Source organism: Malus domestica, chromosome 17 (genome assembly GCF_042453785.1).
Source record: "Malus domestica chromosome 17, GDT2T_hap1".
Classification (NCBI taxonomy): Eukaryota; Viridiplantae; Streptophyta; class Magnoliopsida; order Rosales; family Rosaceae; genus Malus; species Malus domestica.
Genome location: NC_091677.1, coordinates 24674773 through 24696599, shown reverse-complemented (window position 1 = coordinate 24696599; position 21827 = coordinate 24674773). Strand labels below are relative to the sequence as shown.

The following is a 21827-nucleotide window of genomic DNA, read 5'->3' as shown; positions in this document are numbered from 1 at the left end:
ACTATCGCACACACTAGCGATTTATTCTATTTTGTTGGCTATGCCTTTGGAAATTCGATGTAAGAATTTTTTGGAACATCCCATCAAATTGTAATGTATGAACTAAGTCATGAATAATTCATGTATTAATACTTGTAATTAACAGGCTTCTGACAAAAAATAAAATAAACTCGAGGGAGAGAAGACAATCAAATTGAGATAACGTGTAAAAATAATCATATTGTGAAATTTCCTCACCCGACGCACATACGACAGCTTAATTAGAAATCAAAAACGCAATTTCTTTCAGTCTTGTTTAATAGCATTACCTAGCTGCGGCACGCAAGCGAGTGATTTGCATATGCAGCCTATGTCAATGACCAAGAGATTCACTTTATTTGGCACCTTCGATGGGATTCTTATGTAAGAATTAAATCATGAACAATTAACGTGTTATTAGTTAACCTAAAAGATAAAATAAACTCGAGGGGATGAAAACAATCAATCTGGCCATAAAAACAGAGGTATTTTGAAATACCTCATTTCGTTGAAAGGTTATATGGAAATTGGAATCATGGATGCAGTTTGCAACGGACACCAACCTTCGAACCCGAAACCCAGACGAATAAGGCTTGCCACTTATTCACTAGGTCAGGAAGAAGGCTGGTACTTCTATGTGTACATGAAATGAATTTAACAACCTTTTAATCATTTGGGTTCAAAATGTTCTCTCTGGTCTCTACAAAATAAGACACAGTACATGGACTATTTCAGCAAGAATAGTAATTTAGTTTAAGATCACTCTGGGTGTTACGGGATGGGATGGGGCAGTTTATAGCACAGGAGGGTATTGGGTCTGCTCTTCAAGTCGAATTTGAGGCTATCGTGGAGAAACTTCAGTTGGCAGGGAGGTTGCAGATTAGACGGGTTATTGTGGAGAGTGACTATACGCTTGCTATTGTTACTATCAATAACTACTTCTCGGATTTGTCCGGGTTTGGTTTACTAGTGGAGGATGTCAGGTTTGTGGCGGAGTTAGTTTCCCCGTGTACATGTGCCAAGATCTTGTAATGGGGTTACCCATAGATTAGCTAAGTTTTCTATTTCCATTGGTAATGAATTTGTATGATTAGAGAATCCTCCTAATCTCATTCAGGATCTCCTCAGCCAAAATATTATGTAGTGCGTTGTTATCAATAAAATATCGTTGCTTATCATTGTACACAAATTTTTCGGCCTACTATAGGATTTTAATTACTGGTACTAGACTCAATTTTTCGACCCAATGTGGAAAGCCTATGCAGATATGAATATTATTTGACAAGAATGAAGGTAGGTACATTTATGTGTAAAAGAAATGTATTTGACAAGACATTTCTTTCAATCATTTGATTTCGGTTCGGAGTAGGATTGTCTTCCCTCTTTTTTCCCCTCCCATTCCCTCTTCTCTTATTTCAGTGATCACGAATCACGATTAAATCACGTCAACATCTTATATTAATTTTTTTATAGTAACATAAAACAATCAATCTAGCATAAAACAGAGGTATTTTGAAATACCTCATTTCATCGACAGGGTTTAGATATGGGTGCATGTTTGCTTCCACGTTCACCATCCGAAAGGACACCAACCTTCGAACCCGAAACCCAGAGGAGTAATGCTTGGCATTCATCCACTAGGCTGGGACGGAGGCCGGTACATTGATGTGTAAAAGAAAATGGATTTAAGGGATTTTCATTTGGGTTCAAATATCCTCTCTACAAAATAAAGATACAGTACTTGGAGTAGTTCAGCAAGAATAGTAATTTAATTTAGGGTTAATTTCAGTTTACTACCTTAAAGTTTATTGGTTTTCAATATTTGGTACATGAAGTTTTTTTCATCCTAGAGTGGTATATAAAGTTATAATTTTATGACATTTTCATACATCCGTTAAGGTTGCTGTTAAATTTGCCGTTAACTGATGACATGACATCCACGTGGACAATGACTGGGCACTACGTGGATATAAAATAATAATAAAATAATAAAAACTAAAAAAAATTAAAAATACTTTTAGGCATCTTCTTTCTCACCCCTTCCGACCCCCCTTCTTTCTCTCCTCTGCACCCCCCTTCCCGCTCCCTCTTCAACTCCACCCACTTCATTTCTCTCTCTCTTTCTCTCTCTATCTTTCTCTTTCCCTCCCACATCTCTCTCCATCAATGGCCTCCTCCAAGTTCACATCTCTCCTAAACCCTATCAGGCTCTGGATCTCCTCTTGGACCCCCGTCTTCGCCCGTTTCTTCGGCCCAGCAGCACCGCCTAGACCACCTCCTGCTCTGCTGCTCACAGCCGCACACAATTCCTGCTCCTCCCCCTCGCCACCGCTGCTCTACTGCTGCTCTCGTTCGTTTTGGTTTTGGTGGTAAGGTGGCGCTCTCCCATTCACCGCCGCCACCTCCATCATCATCTCTGTCTCCGTTTCTTAGACTAGTCCTTCTCCCTTTTATAAGTCAACGGTGCGGGGCTTCTACGAGAGGTACATGTTAGATTGCAACTGGCTGGGGTTTAAAGGTGTAAGGGAGTGGATTGGCATGTGGGTGTAATAAAGATACAGTACTTGGAGTAGTTCAGCAAGAATAGTAATTTAATTTAGGGTTAATTTCAATGTACTACCTTAAAGTTTATTGATTTTCAATATTTGGTACATGAAGTTTTTTTCATCCTAGAGTGGTACATAAAGTTATAATTTTATGACATTTTCTTACATCCGTTAAGGTTGCTGTTAAATTTGCCGTTAACTGATGACATGGCATCCACGTGGACAATGACTGGGCACTACGTGGATATAAAATAATAATAAAATAATAAAAATTAAAAAAATTAAAAATACTTTTAGGCGTCTTCTTTCTCACCCCTTCCGACCCTCCTCCATTCTCTCCTCTGCACCCACCCTTCCCGCTCCCTCTTCAACTCCACCCACTTCATTTCTCTCTCTCTCCCTCCCACATCTCTCTCCATCAATGGCCTCCTCCAAGTCCACATCTTTCATAAACCCTATCAGGCTCTGGATCTCCTCCTGGACCCACGTCTTCGCCCGTTTCTTCGGCCCAGCGACACCGCTTGGACCACCTCCTGCTCTGTTGCTCACAGCCGCACACTATTCCTGCTCCTCCCCCTCGCCACCACTGCTCTACTGCTGCTCTCGTTCGTTTTGGTTTTAATGGTGAGGTGGCGCTCTCCTATTCACCGCTGCCACCTCCATCATCATCATCTCTGTCTCTGTTTCTTGGACTATTCCTCCTCCCTTTTATAAGTCAACGGTGCAAGGCTTCTACGAGAGGTACATGTTAGATTGCAACTAGCTGGGGTTTTAGGGTGTAGGGGAATGGATTGGCATGTGGGTGTAGCAGATAATAGAGAGCGAAGGAGGAAGACAGGACAAAGGACAAAAGAGAAAAAGAAATGGAGTGGGTGGAGTCGAAGAGGGAAGGGGAAGGGTGGGTGCAGAGGAGAAAAGGAAGGTGGGTCAAAAGGGGTGAGGGAGAAGACGCCCTAAAGTTTTTTTTTTTTTTTTGAGGTATTCATCAATTCCCCCTGAACTTGTGACCATTGGTCAATTTCCCCCCTCAACTTTAATTTTGGCCAATTTCCCCCCTCAACTCTCATAATTAGTCAATTTCCCCCCTCAACTTTAATTTGGCCAATTTCCCCTCTTAACTCTCATAATTAGTCAATTTGCACCCTACTGTTAATTTTTTTTAATTTTCCATCTGTTCTTTTTTTTTCTTTCAATCTTTCTAATAACTTCCAACAAAGTACTAAAATTAACATAAATTCACCTGCATAATATAGGGTAAAATGTACAAAAACATAATACAATTAGTATGTGATATGGGTTGATTACAAGAAAAAGTTATGAATCGGGTTTAAAGCATGTAGAAGAAGAAATAATAATCCTAAACTCGTGGATCAGACCTATTTCAATAAAATGGGTTATTCTTAATAAGGAGTCGAAAATTATGAATTGACTAGCCATTTTTGCACTAAAGCTCGATTCTCCGCAATTTACTTGAACTTAGCTTTCACTTTTATAAAGAAAATTGTATTCACATACAAAAATGTACACATCAATCCTTTTCGTTATCAATTTTTTATAGTAAAAATCAAATAAAATTACTCCATACTGATTTATTATGACTAATAATACTATCTATGATATATTGTAAAATTCTAAATTTTAATCTATTTGTAATAGGATAAAGACATAGGAAAATGATTAACATACATCTTATTTAGTTTCTTACACACACTTGTTTAATTATGATCAAATTAAAAAATTAACAGTAGGGTGCAAATTGACTAATTATGAGAGTTGAGGGGGGAAATTGGCTAAATTAAAGTTGAGAGGGCAAATTGACTAATTATGAGAGTTGAGGGAGGAAATTGGCCAAAGTTAAAGTTGAGGGGGGAAATTGGCCAATAGTCACAAGTTCAGGGGGGAAATTGATAAGTACCTCTTTTTTTTTAATTGTTTTAGTTTTTTTTTTAATATCCACATGGTGCCCAGTCATTGTCCACGTGGATATCATGTCATCCGTTAACATCAAATTTAACAACAACCCTAACGGATGTATGAAAGTGTCCCAAAATTATAACTTTATGTACCACTCTGGGATGAAAAAAACTTCATGTACCAAATGTTGAAAACCAATAAACTTTAGGGTAGTAAATTGAGATTAACCCTTTAATTTAATTTAATTTCAAAGCATCCATTTGCTTTTCACTTCTTTGGTTTAGCTTTTAGAATAAGAGAATTTGAAACCCTAATTTTAGCAAGTGGATTTTAAAGCTTAGAAAAATAATAGTCACTTAGTGCTACGATTTAGTGGTATTTGTAGCATTATCTTCACTTGTAAGTAACATGTCTTAAGTTCCTTATTGTGAATGTTGAGTTCAATGCCAATTTATCTCCATACATCTTAGTGTAATATATCGTTGTATATAAAACCTAGAAAATAACTAAAGCCTTTTATTAAAAAAGAAATATAAGAAGTTAACACTATGGTCTAATAGAATTCCTTATCACTTGTAACTTAAATGTGAGTTTTTTTTTTTTTGGTGGAATACAAAGATAGTATTTACACCAAAAAGGTCATGAATTTGGGCTGAAGCACACAATAGGCTAACAATAACAAATTTGTATCAAATTCTTCATACACAAGACTGAACATAAGATCTCTATTTGGGCATTCCACAGTGGTTTAGGCGAGTTTAATGTTTATATGAAAGAATCTGGCACCGTGAGTTTGATTTGTATTAAACAATTGGTACATTGATGTGAGTCTGATAGGATTGAGTTTTATAAGCATCACACTCATGAGTTCAACATATTGGGCTCAAAAATAAGAATCTCTCTCATTGCACTCAAGTTTTCTGATCCAATGTAGGAGTTTGATAATTGGTATCTCTCAATTTTTCGACCCACGGGGAAAGGCCTATGTGGAGATGAATGCTACTAGACGATGGTACTAAGTGACATACGTTACAATTCTTAAGTTCAATTCTCGTCTATAGAGTTCAAATTAAATTATTATAGTTGTCCATTGAACTTAGCTCAAATTTAGTACCTCTTTTGGGCAAATATACATATAAATATATATATATATATATATGCATGGATCCAAAGGGACTTATTGATGAAATTTTGCCGCATGCAGCCCATTGGGCCAATTCGTAGAGATGTCTGTTTTTACAATGCCCTAGTTAAGCTTGGGCCTCAGGCCAAACATTAACATCTCAACTAATAATCGAATTAGTTATGGTTAAAGCCTTAAACAAGTAATTAGTTATGGTTAAAGCCTTAAACAAGTCGCTTTAGTCAACTCGAACATTAAAATCTATACAGAGGTTAGTTCATTTTGTTTTTTACGATAAGTTAACATTAGGTCACAATCTACTTTTTGTGAAAAGGGAGACAACTGATAGCAAGTTACGGTTACTCACTCCTTTCGGGCCTAGAGAGGCTATGGAGAATTTCATCTTGCTCGTGGCCACAATCATGTAGACTCACTAGCTCGGAAGAGTGAATTGTCTTGGTGAAGCAATCAGCTGGTCCCTTTAAAAAAAAAAATTTTAAAAATTTAAAAAAAAAACTTATTATTAACTTTTCTACATATTGTTTTTGTCTTTATATGAGCTGAATTTAGAAATTCTTACAAGAAGTATCTCACCAATACAACTTCGGTATCACATGAATCGATAACATACTTTTAACACCTGGATCAAAAGGTACGCTGAAGTAAAACCAAATACCTCAAAAAGTACATGTATAAGAATTTGAACTCAAATTAGGAGTTTCAACATTTGCTCACTTTTCACTAGGGGTGGGCATAAAACCAAGGAACCGTAAAACCAAATCGAACCTTGACAAAATAAACCCTAAAAAACTATGTTGCCCAAAAAAGCCAACTTAGGTTCAAGAACTGAACCAAACCGTTCAAACCGATTCCAGTCATGTTCCAATCCCGGTTCATGCATTGTGAAAACCCTATAAACCGAACTGTGTATTACTTCGTTTTTATTTTAATATTCAATTAATTCAAACCCATCTTATGCCATCATTTTAAGCCCAGTATCAATAAAACTCGGCCCACAATCCATTAACTAAACCCATCTTATACCATCATTGGTAGAGTTTGAACGAGACCGAGTTATGTAGCCAATACATCCACCATGAAATTCAAAGCAAGGCCTGCATAATCCTTTTCATCGTACCGAAATGACAGGAGCTCCCGAAACACAAACCAAGCAACAAATATTACTTCACACCGAGAGACTAAGCACTTTTACATTCTACAAAGCAAACTTAATTCCAAATGAACAAAAGAAAGTGCATTCTGTCATAAGTTTATGATAATCGAGATGATGCAGATATTCAAGAAATATATATATTTTTCGTTGACAGGATCCGAATCGAAATTGACGTGAATTGAACTATATGGTTTTACTAATAAATTAAGTTAAACTGCACCGAACCGAATTGTTGATATTTTTCAGTTTCAATTCTGATTTAAAAGTGAAACTGGACCGAACAAACCGTGTCCACATCTACTTTTCACTAGTTAGTTTAGTTGAATTCCACGGAAGGTTGTAGTTAGTTAATTGAAATATTGAAGCAAAATACATAAGGAATATCGAACCATAAATTGGCATGAACCGAACTAAAACTAGCGTAAACCGAATTGTATAGTTTTAATAATAAATTAAATGACACCGTACCACATAAAACCATACCGTTGATATTTTTTAATTTCACTAATCAGTTTAGTTGAATTCAAAAGAAGATTGTAGTTTGTTAATCGAAATATCGAAGCAAAAGTGAAAGGACCCGGCTTCTCTGTCCTTCCACTTCCCATACACTCTCATCCCCTCTTATTTTGTGCGGTCACGGTTAAGCTACGTCAACATTTTATATTAATTTTTTATAGGGATAATAAGATATCACGATTAAGTCACGTCAACGTTTTATATTAATTTTTTTTATAAAGATAATAAGATAAAAAAATAATAATAATATAAAATGTTAATGTAACTTAACCGGGATAACACAAATAAAAAAGAATAAGAATGTATAAAAAGTAAGAGGACAGAAAAGTCAGGTCCAAAGTGAAATAATATGTGCGATTGGGAATGGCCCAAAATTCAGAAGACAGAATGACGTGTCCTAACAGTACACCCTTTATTTTATTTCTCTTTGTTTGTTTTTTTATTTTTATTTTTTTTGTATGATGGGAGTGAGTCATGGGATTTGGGGGACTACGTGTTGGAGTGCGCGCCTTCCCTTGTCGAGGTAGGTGGATGATGTACACCTCTCATACATATTAGCCACGTGACTCAACCTTGACCGCCGATCACAGTGGAGCCCCACCTTTAACCCGTGTTCCCTCCACCTCAATCGGATACGCTGGGCCCACTGAGGAAGTAACTTGTTTTAGACCGTTAATCATGCTTTCTCAACCAAATTAAAGTTTCATAATTTTGGACTTTTCCCGTGCAAAGTTTGGGGCAGCTATTAATTATTTATATTATATTCCCGTGCTGTTCAAATCGTTTTAGACCGTTTGTTTAATTCCAATTATTAAGAAACTAATTACAAGTGATTAGCTAGTATCAATCTATTCAACTTCATGAATTTCTTCTGGTTCGTTACTTAGATTATTGTATTGGGTTAAAATTGGCCCATTACAAAGTTAAGAGTGTTTAAAATATCAGCAACAACGAAAATATCGATATGTGAATTTATGGAATATATCGAATATCGATGTTAATATCGGTTGTTGTCGATTGAAATTATAGACATTTAAAATGAAACTTTAGGCAATTTCAAACTTCGGTTTGGTTGGAAGTGACCCCTTACTATAGTGGTGAATATGAGTTGAGCTATTGCATGAATATCGATGTCAATATCGATTGTTGTCGATTGAAATTATAGACATTTAAAATGAAACTTTAGGCAATTTCAAACTTCAGTTTGGTTGCAAGTGGCCTCTTGCTATAGTGGTGGAAATGAGTTGAGCTATCGCATGACAGCGTGGATTCGAATCCCGTTGATGGTTAATATAACATCTAACCTTATAAAATCTATCGTTTAACAAAAACAAAACAAAAACTTTGGTTTGGACAAGATATAAAAATTTCTTCGATATTTAACAAATATGTTAAAAATATCGACGATGTTTGTCGATTTTAGCTTACACTAAAAGAATTTCTCCGGTATAAGATAAAGTTTGGACTTCACTCCACATTTCCATATATTTCTATAATTTTTTTAATATTTTCATGAAAATATCGACTATATTGAAGAAACTTTAAATACTGGCTTGGATACAACAACAAATTATGAAAGTTAAAATCTTTTTCTGGGACCGTCGTATGTTGACCCAAATAGAAGAAAGAAAAAAATTGGGTTCTAAAATCCTAAATTGTCCAGCTGGCACAGTCATAGTCATTCATGGAATATTGGAAATAGAGGCATGCTTTTTGCTTCGGAAGAAAAAGTACAAATAATAATTCAAGACTGCTTCCTCATGGTAATGAGAAAGTCGAAGCTTTAATTAAAACACATGTGAAACATGTAGCACCAACTAGTATACATATGGCTTTGTGGATTTGACCACTTTGTTTTTTAATTTCAGAATGTTCATGTATACTAACAAATCGATTAAGTTTGTGTCAAGGGAGTAAAACACTCATTTGATAACCATTTATATTTTTTTCATATTGTTCTAGAGATCGAAGAGAAATACATAAAAGAAATGATGATATATAAGAGTTGACGAAGAATTGTCTGAGATATATGAGAAAACATACGTAAATCAAAAACTAAAACTAGAAAACAAAAACTATCGGTCTACTTGATAATAACATTATTTTCAGTTTTTAGTTTTTATTTTGTATTAGAGATAGATAGGAAAATGAGGAATATAGTATGAACAATATTTGGCTATTCAATAATAAGTAAAAACTCATACTCAAAATTTATTGTGTTCGAATCAGAGAGTTTTGTACTTATGATCAGAATCGTTCATATTATTAAGCACACTGTAAGGATCATCTTTGCAGAAAATGAATTAAAACTACGATCGTTTAGTCAATCTATTGTAGTAAATACATAGACGGTTCGTAATGCTTTTACTAATTCCGTTTATTTGTTTTTATACAGTCAAATAACTAAACGACCTTAATTTTAATTGGTTTTTCACAGAGGCGATCTTTATAATGTGATTTATAATGTGAACCGTTTTGATCATAAACACGAAGTTCTATTAATTGGCAGCTAACAATTTTGAGTATGAACTCTTACTCATTCTTTGAATAGCTAAGTATTATTCATATAGTATAACTAATGTGTCTGATACACAAAAATAAACATAAAATACTACTTCAAGTATTTTCACTTACAAGATTTTGGTTTTTATTCATCATTCTTTATTTTTTTCTCCTCTGTCCCCACTTCCTAATTTCTCTCTCCTTTATATATTTTCTCATATCTCAAGCAAAAATAGTGACAATTAACAACAAAATGACCTTAATTAATTGTTAATACATTTTTGCCTTGAATTTATCACTCCATTGGAAATTTGGAGCTAGGAGGGCAAAACCACAGTGCCCATGTTGGTTCAAACTGTGTTTTACAATGATTGTTTTTATGACTTTTGGGATATGTATTCTTGCATCATTGGTGCAAACGTGCAACTACCAAATAACTTGATTGTCTTCATGTGTAACCATTATTTTGGTGTGAGAAAAATCGATAGAATTTAAATAGTTAGCCAAGAAATATAAGTACTTGAAGCATAAGCCCCTTCGTTTTCATGAATTTCAGACTTCTGGCTGTTTGTGGGAGTTCATGTTTTTTGTGTTTGCTTCTCTTAAACTAGAAGCTTGCAAGAAACACAAACACGACTCGTGACTGCCGAAAGGAATGTGATTCAAACTATACAATTGTGTGAAAAGGATAAAACTGCAACAAAATGATTTCGCACAATATTTTTTTTTTTTACAAACTCTTGTTTATTTATGTCATTTGATTCTTCTTATATATATTAAACTCAAATACCAATTAAAAATAAAAGTGTGAACAAGGAAAACAAAGCATGTATCAATGTAAAAGGATGTTGGGGGTATTTCACGGAATATGAAAAAGACTCGTTCTTAGTATCCGCATGTTACTCTTAGTTGGGCAGTGAATCTTTATGAGATTCTACCATATATTTTAGATAGTGTCGTGATTGTATTGTAATACCTAAGGGATAAGGAATTTATTTTCCCGCTACTATAAATATAGGCACAATAGGATGAGAAATCACACATTGGAATTCTGGTATCATTTGGCTTATGCTACCTTGGCATAATTTCATTGGATTGGCTTCTTCTCAATGGCGTGGAAATCACCTCTCTACGTTGACAAAGAAGACTTCTCTGACTATTGCTATTTGCCATCTGTGGAAAGAAAGGAATAATCTAATTTTAAAAAATGAGTCCAAGCCCCCATGATCCTCAAGTCTATCATAGTCTATCATATAGATATTGTTAAAAGTAAATTGATTTCCATGAACCAAAAGCCTTCTCTAGATAACTTGCATATTTATTTTTATGAAGTGTAGACTTCCTAGATTGAATGTAATGAGACTGCATATATGGTGGCATCTTATGTCGTGCGTATGGGGGTAATCATTCTTGGGATGGTTTTGAACCAGAGTGGTTGTTTAACACATTGACATCTGATGTAAACATTTCGATTCGTATTTAATATTAATCCAACTTTTGGCAAAAAAAAAAAAATAAATGTAATTCCTTGAAGCTGGCATGCTTTTCCTTTTGAGGGGTTTCCTCGGCTCGTGTTGTAGTTGTTCACAATTTCCTTTGAACTGATAGTGTTTTAGTTCTTCCTTCTGTTTTTGTTTTTCTCTGCTAATAAAATTTGAAGTTTCCAAAAGAAAAAAAAATATCATGTCTTTTCTTAGAGGATGAGAAATGAAAATAGGAGATTAAAAGAAGCGCGGAAAGGGTCAAACACGGTTGCTGGCATCGGAAAGAGCCGTCATCAACGATAAAGCGGGAGTTCAGACTTGACGGATGAGAAATGAAAATTTTCTTCCCTGTGTTTGGTAATAGTGGGAAAACAAGGGAAGGCCAGTTTTATGGGATATAATGGATAATTTTAATTATCAACGAGGATAGGTTGGTCATAGAAAAAGTTACTAATGTTTTATGTTGATTTTTCATATGGAAGGAAATGATGTCCCAGACTCCCAATGTAGATGGAGGGCATTATTTTCTCATGGTCAAGAAATTCATTTCCTTAGCATGGCCTTTTCAAATACGAAAAGTGTAACAATTTCTCATTTCCAAGCCTTCTTTCTGCAAAAAAAATCAAAACGCACATTAAGAGATGGCATTTAATTAGGAGTTTAAAGAATTTTAAAAGAGTTATAAATTCATGGAGTTTCATAGACTTCATATGAATTTTGGGTGAAACCATTTGAAATTTTAGGGGGAGAACCTGATTTCCTAAAGCCTAAATAACACCATAAGAACTACTTTAAAATTTGGAAAGATTGCACTTGAATTTCTATGAAATTTTATAAACTCTTTTAAAATTCGATAAACTCCTAATTAAGTACACTCTCCTAAGAGTAAGATCTTGTTGGGTTCTTTCCTCTATCCCTACTTGGACAAATCCATCAGAAAATATATTGTTTTTGGCATTGAATTATTGCTCCCACGATAGATGTAACAAGTGCAGTGACAAAAAAATGTAACAAGTGAACTTGTCTGTAAGTGGTGTATTGCTTTGATTGATAGGTCTTATTCTTCAACCAACTTGAAATTGGTACCAGGTGGATTATCTTACAATAAAAACCTTGAAACCAACTGTACTGACTAGTCAAACGTACTAGTCAACTAAGTACAGACTATTAGATGATCACAAGTATATAAACCAAGCAAACTTATCAAGCTAAAACAAGGCGGTGTGATTGTCAGTTATGTTCTAGCCTTAATTCTTGAATTATGTTTACTTGGTTAACAAAATGTCAATACTAGCAAACCCTAAAATGTTTTCCTCTTTTGGTCATAAAGGATGCTTTGTAAAGTATTGAACACAAGAAAATTTTTAGCGGGAAAAACCCACCTCTGGTTAAAAATTTGGGGACTCTCCACTGAGTCCAATCCACTAGTGTAAACAAAGTTCATACAAAGACCATATAAACTCAATTCTTATATCTTTATTTACAGAGCAGTTTTACCTTTGTATAACCTTGCCTTACACGAGATGAACTCCTTCGGTCTTCACGAAGTGGCAGCTCCTCCTGAGCTCTTCACCTTGTGGCACCGAGATCAACACGATCAATGATATGATATTATGATATGTTTATGAAATTTGGATTCAAATGACCAATCAAACAGTTGAAGGAAGAATCTAACTTGAATCCAAAAGCTTGGTCTATGAAGGATATGAAACTTAAAGTATAGACCAACAACTTAATGTAAAACCATAAAAACAAAGCAACCATAATATGCAGTGATTGGGTGTTTGTGCATGAGATGGTTTTGTGGCTAGGGTTTGGAAGCTTAAGAGGTAGCTTTAGGTTAAATGCACTATTTTTCTTGAAATGTGAATAACCTGATACAAATGAAACCTTGAAAATCCTTTTAATGGAAAAGATGATGTTTCAGACAAGGGGAACAAGGAGACACGTGTCACAAGCCAAAGAGACATTTCCAGATCAAGGGTAAGGGATCCACGCACGAGAAAATGTGTTAGTTGGCCTATGTGGGTTGTCTTAATTTGCGTGCCTAGACAATTGGACAACATAAGAAATTTTTTACTAGACAACTACACTAATCAAAAGGAATTTGGAAAAAAATAAGTTTGACATGAATATGCAAATGTATGATTCAAACCTTTTGTAGTGAAGATGGTTGGTGTTTTGACAAGTTCAAACCAGTAATAATTCCAGATCAGCATTGTACCCTAACTTTAAATTATAAGCATGTGTGGTAGCATTTACAAATTTTGAGAAGGAAAGCCAAACAAAAACCTAGAACTTAACACAACTATGTCTTAAGTTCAAACCTTCCATTTACCCCCTAGGTGGTGCAATTCAAATGCGACAGAATTGACTCCAACCTATAGAAATACTAAAAAGTAACCGAACAACAATTTTGGATGGAACGGAAACCAATTCACCTTTCATGTCAACATTCTCGCATAACAAACGTGACCTTAGTGTAGCTTTGATTAGTAATATCATTTATAATTGAACCTATCAGCTAAAGGATAAGATTTTCTAGTATGCTCCGGTGCATCCTCTACTTCAAAACTTTAACTATTTAATTCATCAAGTATCCAATAACGATGATCCAACAGTTAAGTATTTGCCGAATATATAAGACCATCTCCAAATGAGATATCACATCCTAAGTGGAATATCATATAATCAAATTTAAAAGTAAAAGCAAACTCCAACCGATATGTCATTCCTATGGATTGACATATGAGTTTTCATATGTCAAATTTGACATATGAGAAATGTGATGTCAAATAATTTTTAATTATTTTATTGTGTGGGTCCTATTAATGCGTCAATTATAGATCTTGAAAACTTATTTTAATTGATTTATTTTTAAAATGGGTCATACAAATATCATTTATAACAAAAAAAAAATCGATTGGAAAAAGAGAAAATCTGACACTGTCACATCAACCATCAAATTAGCATTTGATATTTATCTTTTGACATCTCCATTAGAGATGCTCTAAGATACAATAAATTTTTCGACACAAAATGTGGCCATATTATTAGAAAAATTTGTCTAGCTAATGCCATAAACTCTAGTAATGTTTCACCAAAAAAAAAAAAAAACCTAGTAATGTCAGATGTCCAATTGAATGACGAGAGAGGATCCTCATTGGATCTTTTTTGTGAGAATCCCGGAGATCCTCCAATCATATCTATTTATCGTATATCGTACGGTCAGTTTTCGTTAAGTACTGTTTATATTTAATTTTAAATAAAAAAATTTATAATAATTTTTTATTACACGATATACGATGAACAAATATAATTTGAGAATTCATAAGATTCTCATAAATAGAATCTAACGAGAATCTTCACTCTTGATTGACAACTTTGCAACCCCAAATGTAGCTTTCACATGCCATTAGGCTTGAGCCCGTTACAACTTTGCAACCCCACATGTAACCTTCACATGCCATTAGGCCCTTGAACTCCAACTCAAAGTATCAAAAAGTAGAAAATATCTCAAGGGCAAAGACCAAGGGCTCACCTTTTTTCTTTTCTTTTTTTTTTGGTGAACAGGGCTCACCTTTTCTTGTCCTTACTCAAGAGGGATTTGGTGTCACGAGATGGGTGCATTTTGGTCAATGCACTTTGCCACAAGAATCATTCTTTTGCCATCCTTTTGGGATTCCTTTCCGTCCGCCCCCGATTGTGTCTCTTTTACCCATTCATTTCGCCGAATTAGCCTGCTCTTATAGTCTCATTTGACTCTTTTAACTCCATCTTTCTCTAATTTGAGAAATTATCATTTGAAATTCTGAACTTTAAAGTCAATTAAAATTTACTCATTCAATTTTTTTAGTAAATTAGAGTTTAAACTTTTCAAAGCTGACAATTCACGTCTTGTCCTCAGATTCAAAGGGATTCCGTCTAAGTTTTTTGTTAATTTTTCTTAAATCCAATCAAAATTAATAAAATTATAGAATTATAAGTAATAAAAGAAAAAAAATTGATAACAACGACTCCTAACTCCCCTCCCCACCCGCAGCCACAAGTTGGTGTTCAATTGTCTAGGTGGTTTATTCATTTTCCTTTCTTAATTTCTAATTTACTTTTTTATTATTTTAAAGAAAGTGTTATTGGCACTTCAAAAATCTCATTCTACACTCTTCATAAGTGTATTTTTCTTTCCAAATATAGAAAGTTTGGACTGTAAAATGAGATTTTTAGAGTGCCAGTAACAATTCCTTCTTTTAAAAGTATTATTTTTTGCTACTTATTACTACGTTTTAGTGGTATTTCCCTTCACTTATGAGTGAAAGGTGTTAAGTTTTATTCCGATGAGAAGATTAATTTTCCCTTCAATTTGACATGAGTGATGAAAATTGTTAAAATTTGACAGCAAGCGATTTATTGGCGAATTTTTTAAAGTTTAGAGAGTTAATTTATCAAAAAAATAGTTGAATAGTGAATTTGCTTTTCGGTCAAAATGATTCCTGAAATCTGCATAACTTCTCATTTTAATCTATGAGATTTGAAATCAATAGAATTGGTCCCTGAGTTTGTTTGCCATCAATCATATTGGTCCTTCATTGGAAATCTCCATTAAATTAGAATAGAATGATTGAAATACCCTTAATTTTTATTAAATAATTTTGGCCCATTGTGTATTAAATTGAAGATATATTTTTTATTTTAATCTTTATTTATCCTAATTTTGCACGCAAGAACTAAAATGATTAGTGGTGAATAATATTAAGGACCACTTCTATTGATTTCAAATCCTAAAAAGTAAAGTAATATATTATGCAAATCTCAAAAATTATTTTGACTAAAAAACCTTAATTTAATTTTATGCCTTCTCTTCATCGACAGATATTTATCTTGCTGGTTATGATTCACATGTTACAGAACCCAAATTTTAATTTAATCTTCCAAACTTGGAAAAAAAATCTGCACTTAAATTTGTATTTTTTTTTTCATTTTCCATAAAAATATAAATATATATTTGTATCTGCCCTTTACACTTCTCTGAAAATCAAATCCATTTTCTTGAGCCAGCCACCCTATCTCACCCCCCTCTTCAATCCCCTTCTCTCTCTCTCTTCATGTTCTTCTCCTGAGAAAACCTACCTGTGTATTTTCCTGTAGGAGCCTAGGAGAAGGGAGACATGGAGGGTGTCCTACAAACCAAAGGGCTTCTCTCTCTTCCCTCAAATCCCAGAACCAGGGTTTTTCAATCTTCTTTGGGATTAAAGCAGAGATTTTTCTCCACAAAACCCAAAACCCCAGCTGGGTTTTCTCTATCCTCCAATGGGTTCCAGAAATTTCCTAGCTTTGTCCCAAAAAATTATGGGGTTGTCCCAAAAGAGAGGAACTTGTTCATCTGCAGGGCTGAGGCTGCAGCTGCTGCTTCACCAGGTGATGGGCAGCCAGCATTTGGGGAACCTGAGAAGCCCAAAGTCTTTGGGATTGAGACTGTGACTTTCAAGAAAATCATCCCACTTGGGTTGATGTTCTTTTGTATTTTGTTCAATTACACAATCCTCAGGGACACAAAGGATGTGTTGGTTGTGACAGCCAAAGGGAGCAGTGCAGAAATTATACCATTTTTGAAGACTTGGGTGAATCTTCCTATGGCTGTTGGGTTTATGCTGCTCTACACAAAACTCTCTAATGTTTTGTCCAAAAAGGCTCTCTTCTACTCTGTTATTCTTCCCTTTATCGCCTTTTTCGGGGCGTTTGGATTCGTCCTGTATCCGCTCAGCGGCTATATCCACCCTGAAGCCCTTGCTGATAGTCTTCTCAACGTTCTTGGCCCGAGATTCCTCGGTCCTCTTGCAATTTTGAGGATTTGGAGCTTTTGTTTGTTCTATGTCATGGCTGAATTGTGGGGGAGTGTGGTGATTTCTGTGCTTTTCTGGGGTTTTGCCAATCAGGTAATTTCGTTGACATAATCTTATCTTACCAAGAATATAATTTTGGGATGAATTGATGATTGTTTGATGATTATTTTCTGCCATACATCTTAGTTTTGTATATATTTGTTTAGGATTGGGGAATTATGTGAGAACAATCTACGATATATGTCTGTGCGATGTGTCAGTTGCTCTGAAATGTTTTTTAAGATTGGAATTGGAAGCTTGTTTTATTTAATAAGCAGGCAAAATATGCTAGATTCCTTTTTGGGTGTCTTTATCTGCTATTTGGCACAGCTTATTCTTGTTCAAGAACTAACTTTTCTGATCAAAGGTTCTGGCTTTCAAAGCATGTTTATATCCTGTGATTTGTATCGGAATTTGTTTTTTCATCTTACATTTTATTGTGCAGATAACTACCGTTGAGGAAGCAAAGAGGTTCTACCCTCTTTTTGGATTGGGAGCGAATGTTGCTTTAATTTTCTCAGGCAGAACAGTTAAGTATTTCTCTAAACTGAGGCAAAATTTGGGTCCTGGAGTTGATGGCTGGGCTATGTCCTTAAGGGGGATGATGAGCATTGTGGTGATGTTGGGGTTCGCTATCTGTGGCCTATACTGGTGGGTAAACGCTTACGTTCCTCTTCCCACCCGTAGCAAGAAGAAGAAGGTAATATCTTTTTGTCGCATCTGCATGAATCTGTTATTTTTGGTCCTGACATTAGGCCTCTTCTGTTTATGAGCACCATGTTGAAAAAGTAACATCTTATTGTTTACTATCTTGTACATATTCCGGTCACTTGTTTAGTTGTTTTCTATTTTCTTAATTTTGGTTATTAAGTGCTTGAATGATTCCGAAATGTATTAAAGCCATATTTTTTTTCTTTTAAATCTTCACGAAGCCATATTTGTTTCTCATAGTATTGGTAATAACTCTTATGGCATGGATGGAAGTTTTATATTAGTTGAGTAATGCTTCATTTGTTATGAAGTGACACCATTGTCCCTAGTTTTAATTTTTCTATACTATACAAAAGGAATTCCGAAAATATGAATATATCTTCAATTCAAAACCCTATATTTGGACCTGATGCATCTTTTTTAACTCTCATTTACTTCGCAGGAGAAGCCAAAGATGGGGACAATGGAGAGTTTGAAATTTTTGGTGTCTTCACCATACATCCGTGATCTTGCCACTTTGGTGGTTGCATATGGTATCAGTATCAACGTTGTGGAGGTTACATGGAAATCGAAGCTCAAAGCTCAGGTATACTGTAACCCGATTGACGTGATATTTGCCTATTTTATTGTTTACTAATTGGCCTCTCTCTCTCTTGCTACTCTACTTGGGCAGTTTCCAAGCCCAAATGAGTACTCTTCTTTCATGGGCGACTTCTCAACTGCCACCGGAATAGCAACATTCACAATGATGTTGCTCAGCCAAGTTATATTCGAAAAGTATGGATGGGGAGTTGCTGCAAAGATCACACCTACAGTGCTACTTCTCACTGGAGTTGGTTTCTTCTCTTTGATATTGTTCGGTGGCCCACTTTCACCAGCTATTGCAAGCCTCGGGATGACTCCTCTTCTTGCAGCAGTATATGTGGGTGCTCTGCAAAACATTTTCAGCAAGAGTGCCAAGTACAGCTTGTTTGACCCATGCAAAGAAATGGCATACATTCCCTTGGATGAGGACACCAAGGTTTGGATTCTTACTCTTACTTGCGGTTTAGAATTTGGCTTCGCAAATAATGTCATATATTGCTGTTTTTAGTTATTGGTTTCACCTATCAGTTAAGACAGGCGAATTGAATTATGGATCTTATCTTTGTAGAGGGGAGGTTTCTGTCATTTGTTAACCACATTAATCCGGGAAAAGTTCGAGTTTTCTAATTTGAGTTTCCTTTTGAGGCCTTTTGTCTTTACATTCCTTGTTAAATTCTTGCTATAGGTTAAAGGAAAGGCGGCCATTGATGTTGTCTGCAACCCATTGGGGAAGTCTGGTGGTGCTCTGATTCAGCAGTTTATGATTTTAACCTTCGGATCACTCGCCAACTCGACACCTTACCTCGGAGGAGTACTACTGGTGATTGTTCTTGCATGGCTGGCAGCAGCCAGTTCCCTAGACAAACAGTTCACTGCACTGCGACAGGAGGAAGAGCTCGAGAAGGAGATGGAAAGAGCGGCAGTTAAGATCCCAGTTGTGGCTCAAGAGGGAGGAGGGAACGGTTCTCTTGCCAGCGACTCAGTGCTGAACCCAACAGCCGGAGACTCAACCGGTGGAACTAAACCTCCGCGCAACATGTAACGTGTCGTGTTTGATTTCCAAACTTAAAAGAATCGGTGGGGTTGATGGGATCTAGAAGCAATATTTGGTGAAGTTATTGGTTGGTAGGATCTTAGTTTGCTTTGAAAATAAGCAGCTTATGACTTCAAAGTCCAGTTTTCCATAGATACTGAAATTACATTATCTGTTTAGTTGAAGTTGCTTCTAAATATTTTGTAGAAATATTTGATTCGTCAATGAAATAAACTTCGTTGATTTCGAATCTTATGTGGTATCATTATTATTTTCTCAGATTATTATTTTTGTTTTCTTTCTGGGTTATTTAACGACAAACTGGATCCATTCAGTTTTATATTATTTTTTAAGTTGGACCGGAAATTTGAATACAGACCTGGTTTCTCTGCCCTCCCACTTCCCATACACTCATTTCTTTCTATTTGTGCGGTCACGGTTAAACCACATCAACATTGGTTTTTGTCTTATTATCTCTATAAAAAAATTAATATAAAATGTTGACGTGATTTAACCGTAACCGCACAAAATAAGAGGGGATGAGAGTGTATAGAAAGTGGGAGGGGCAGAGAAGCCGGGTCCTTTGAATACAAGCCATATTCTTGCTAAACTATATTAACACTTTGTTTGGATTAGGAAGTTTATGTTACTAATAATTTTAAAATGATGGAAATTGAAATGAAGGAGTTTTATTTTCAAGAATTTGTTAATTTTCTTGTTTGGTTAACCTAACAGAACAATGAAATTTGAATACGAAATTTGTTATTTTTAAACTCTTCCTCACATAAATTTGGAAATGACACTTATTTACAGCTTATGACTTTTCAAAGTCTAGTTATCCATGCCGAAATTCTAAATTTTTATGTTTATAAATCTAACAAGGGAATTTGTTCGTGTCAATTTATAAATTTTGATTTTTGTCAAAATTTCAAGTTTATTTCCCTCATCTTAATATAGTGTAAAGAAAAGGAAATCGTTTGAATCCAAGACGCAGGGAGTTGAAAACAAAAATCCTAATCATAAGGACAATTACAATCCACCACTACCCTGCGACGGAAGTTTTGAGTTAAATTTTTTATGAACTAGAATTGAATACACAGTGGGCTGACAATTTTTATTCCAATACGGTTCAACTTCGTTGAATTCGTATAAAATATGGCACACACTTGCCAGTGCCTTTCATAGTGGGATGAACAAGATGGAAAATGACGACATGGTCATGCTTTTTTAACAAACTCACTTGTCTCATTAATGGATGGATGATGAATTCTCTTCAAGATGCTTTGTTATCGATTCACGACTTTTTATGTGTATGATCGGAACTGTTCATATTTATTATATCACTCTCTTCATATTATCTCTTTAAAAAATTAATAAGAGATCGTTTACCAATCGAATGATATAAAAACAAATGGCTGGATAATTGCAACAGTTGATTTTAAATTAATTTTTTTTGCAGAGATGATTTTTACATAATAATTATAATATGAACTGTGTTGATCATAAAAACGAAGTTTCATATAAATCTATCACAAAGTATATCGAGAAAGAACTCCTTGACAATCTTAAGAAGCCAAACTTTTATCGTTTATTAATTGAACCGGCGGCCTAGTCGGGTTGCATATTTTATAGCCATTATCGAAACTTGTTTTGATAAAGGGGAATGGCGATGACTCCACCAAAAGAATGTTCCCTCTTGCGGGACATTTGGGTGGTCTTGGATCCATCCAAATTTGCCTTGGAATTTAAGTGAGAGTGTTGAGATTCCTATGATATTTTTCCTTCGTTAGCCTTCAATCAACGTTAATAAGGAAAGGTATCATGGGTTGATTAATACTTATTTTGTACCATTCAGCTATGTTTTAGGGATCCTTATAATTATATTTACTTGTAAAGAAATTTTGAGGAGACTCTCTTAAAAGTGAGACTCTTCATGAACTTTATGACACCTCATGTTTTTTAATAATGGTTTATTATGTTGGCACGAGAAATAACGTTAAAGTATGAGCTGGAATAGTCCATGGAGAGTCTCACTTTGAGAGTTTCCTTAGCATTTCCCATACTTTTTTTTAAGTTCAATGGAAAAAAAATTAGGCGAGATTAGCTCTTCAACGATAGTTGAGTGCGAGGCACCTACCCTCCACCGTAGGGGTGAGCACCATTATACCCAGAAATATAAAGGAAAGTAAAAGAAACAATACAATCAGGGGACTAAGCCAATACCTGCCATGACCAAATGATCAACAAAACCAATAATAAAGGCAAAATAAAATGTCATGAGCATGTGTTGAGGCAACAAAATCTGGAATTATAGACCACCAGTGATAAGCATAACTATCAGC

General features: G+C 35.1%; 1 protein-coding gene across 1 annotated transcript; it reads left to right on the top strand.

The window, feature by feature from the left end:
• Nucleotides 1-16178: 16178 nt before the first annotated feature.
• On the top strand, nucleotides 16179-19735 carry LOC103440689 (plastidic ATP/ADP-transporter-like). Its single transcript, XM_008379382.4, has 5 exons — nucleotides 16179-17210; nucleotides 17602-17856; nucleotides 18310-18453; nucleotides 18541-18888; nucleotides 19138-19735. Exons 1-5 carry the CDS (start codon nucleotides 16443-16445, stop codon nucleotides 19492-19494), a joined length of 1872 nt encoding a protein of 623 aa, XP_008377604.1. The 5' UTR covers nucleotides 16179-16442; the 3' UTR covers nucleotides 19495-19735.
• The last annotated feature ends 2092 nt before the right edge of the window (nucleotides 19736-21827 follow it).

Bases quoted from the DNA above. Each gene is read 5' to 3' on its own strand.
- LOC103440689 (XM_008379382.4), top strand. From the start codon at position 16,443: ATGGAGGGTGTCCTACAAACCAAAGGGCTTCTCTCTCTTCCCTCAAAT. The intron at 17,211-17,601 runs GTAATTTCGTTG...TTTATTGTGCAG, and splicing joins TCTGGGGTTTTGCCAATCAG to ATAACTACCGTTGAGGAAGC. The intron at 18,889-19,137 runs GTTTGGATTCTT...TTCTTGCTATAG, and splicing joins CCTTGGATGAGGACACCAAG to GTTAAAGGAAAGGCGGCCAT.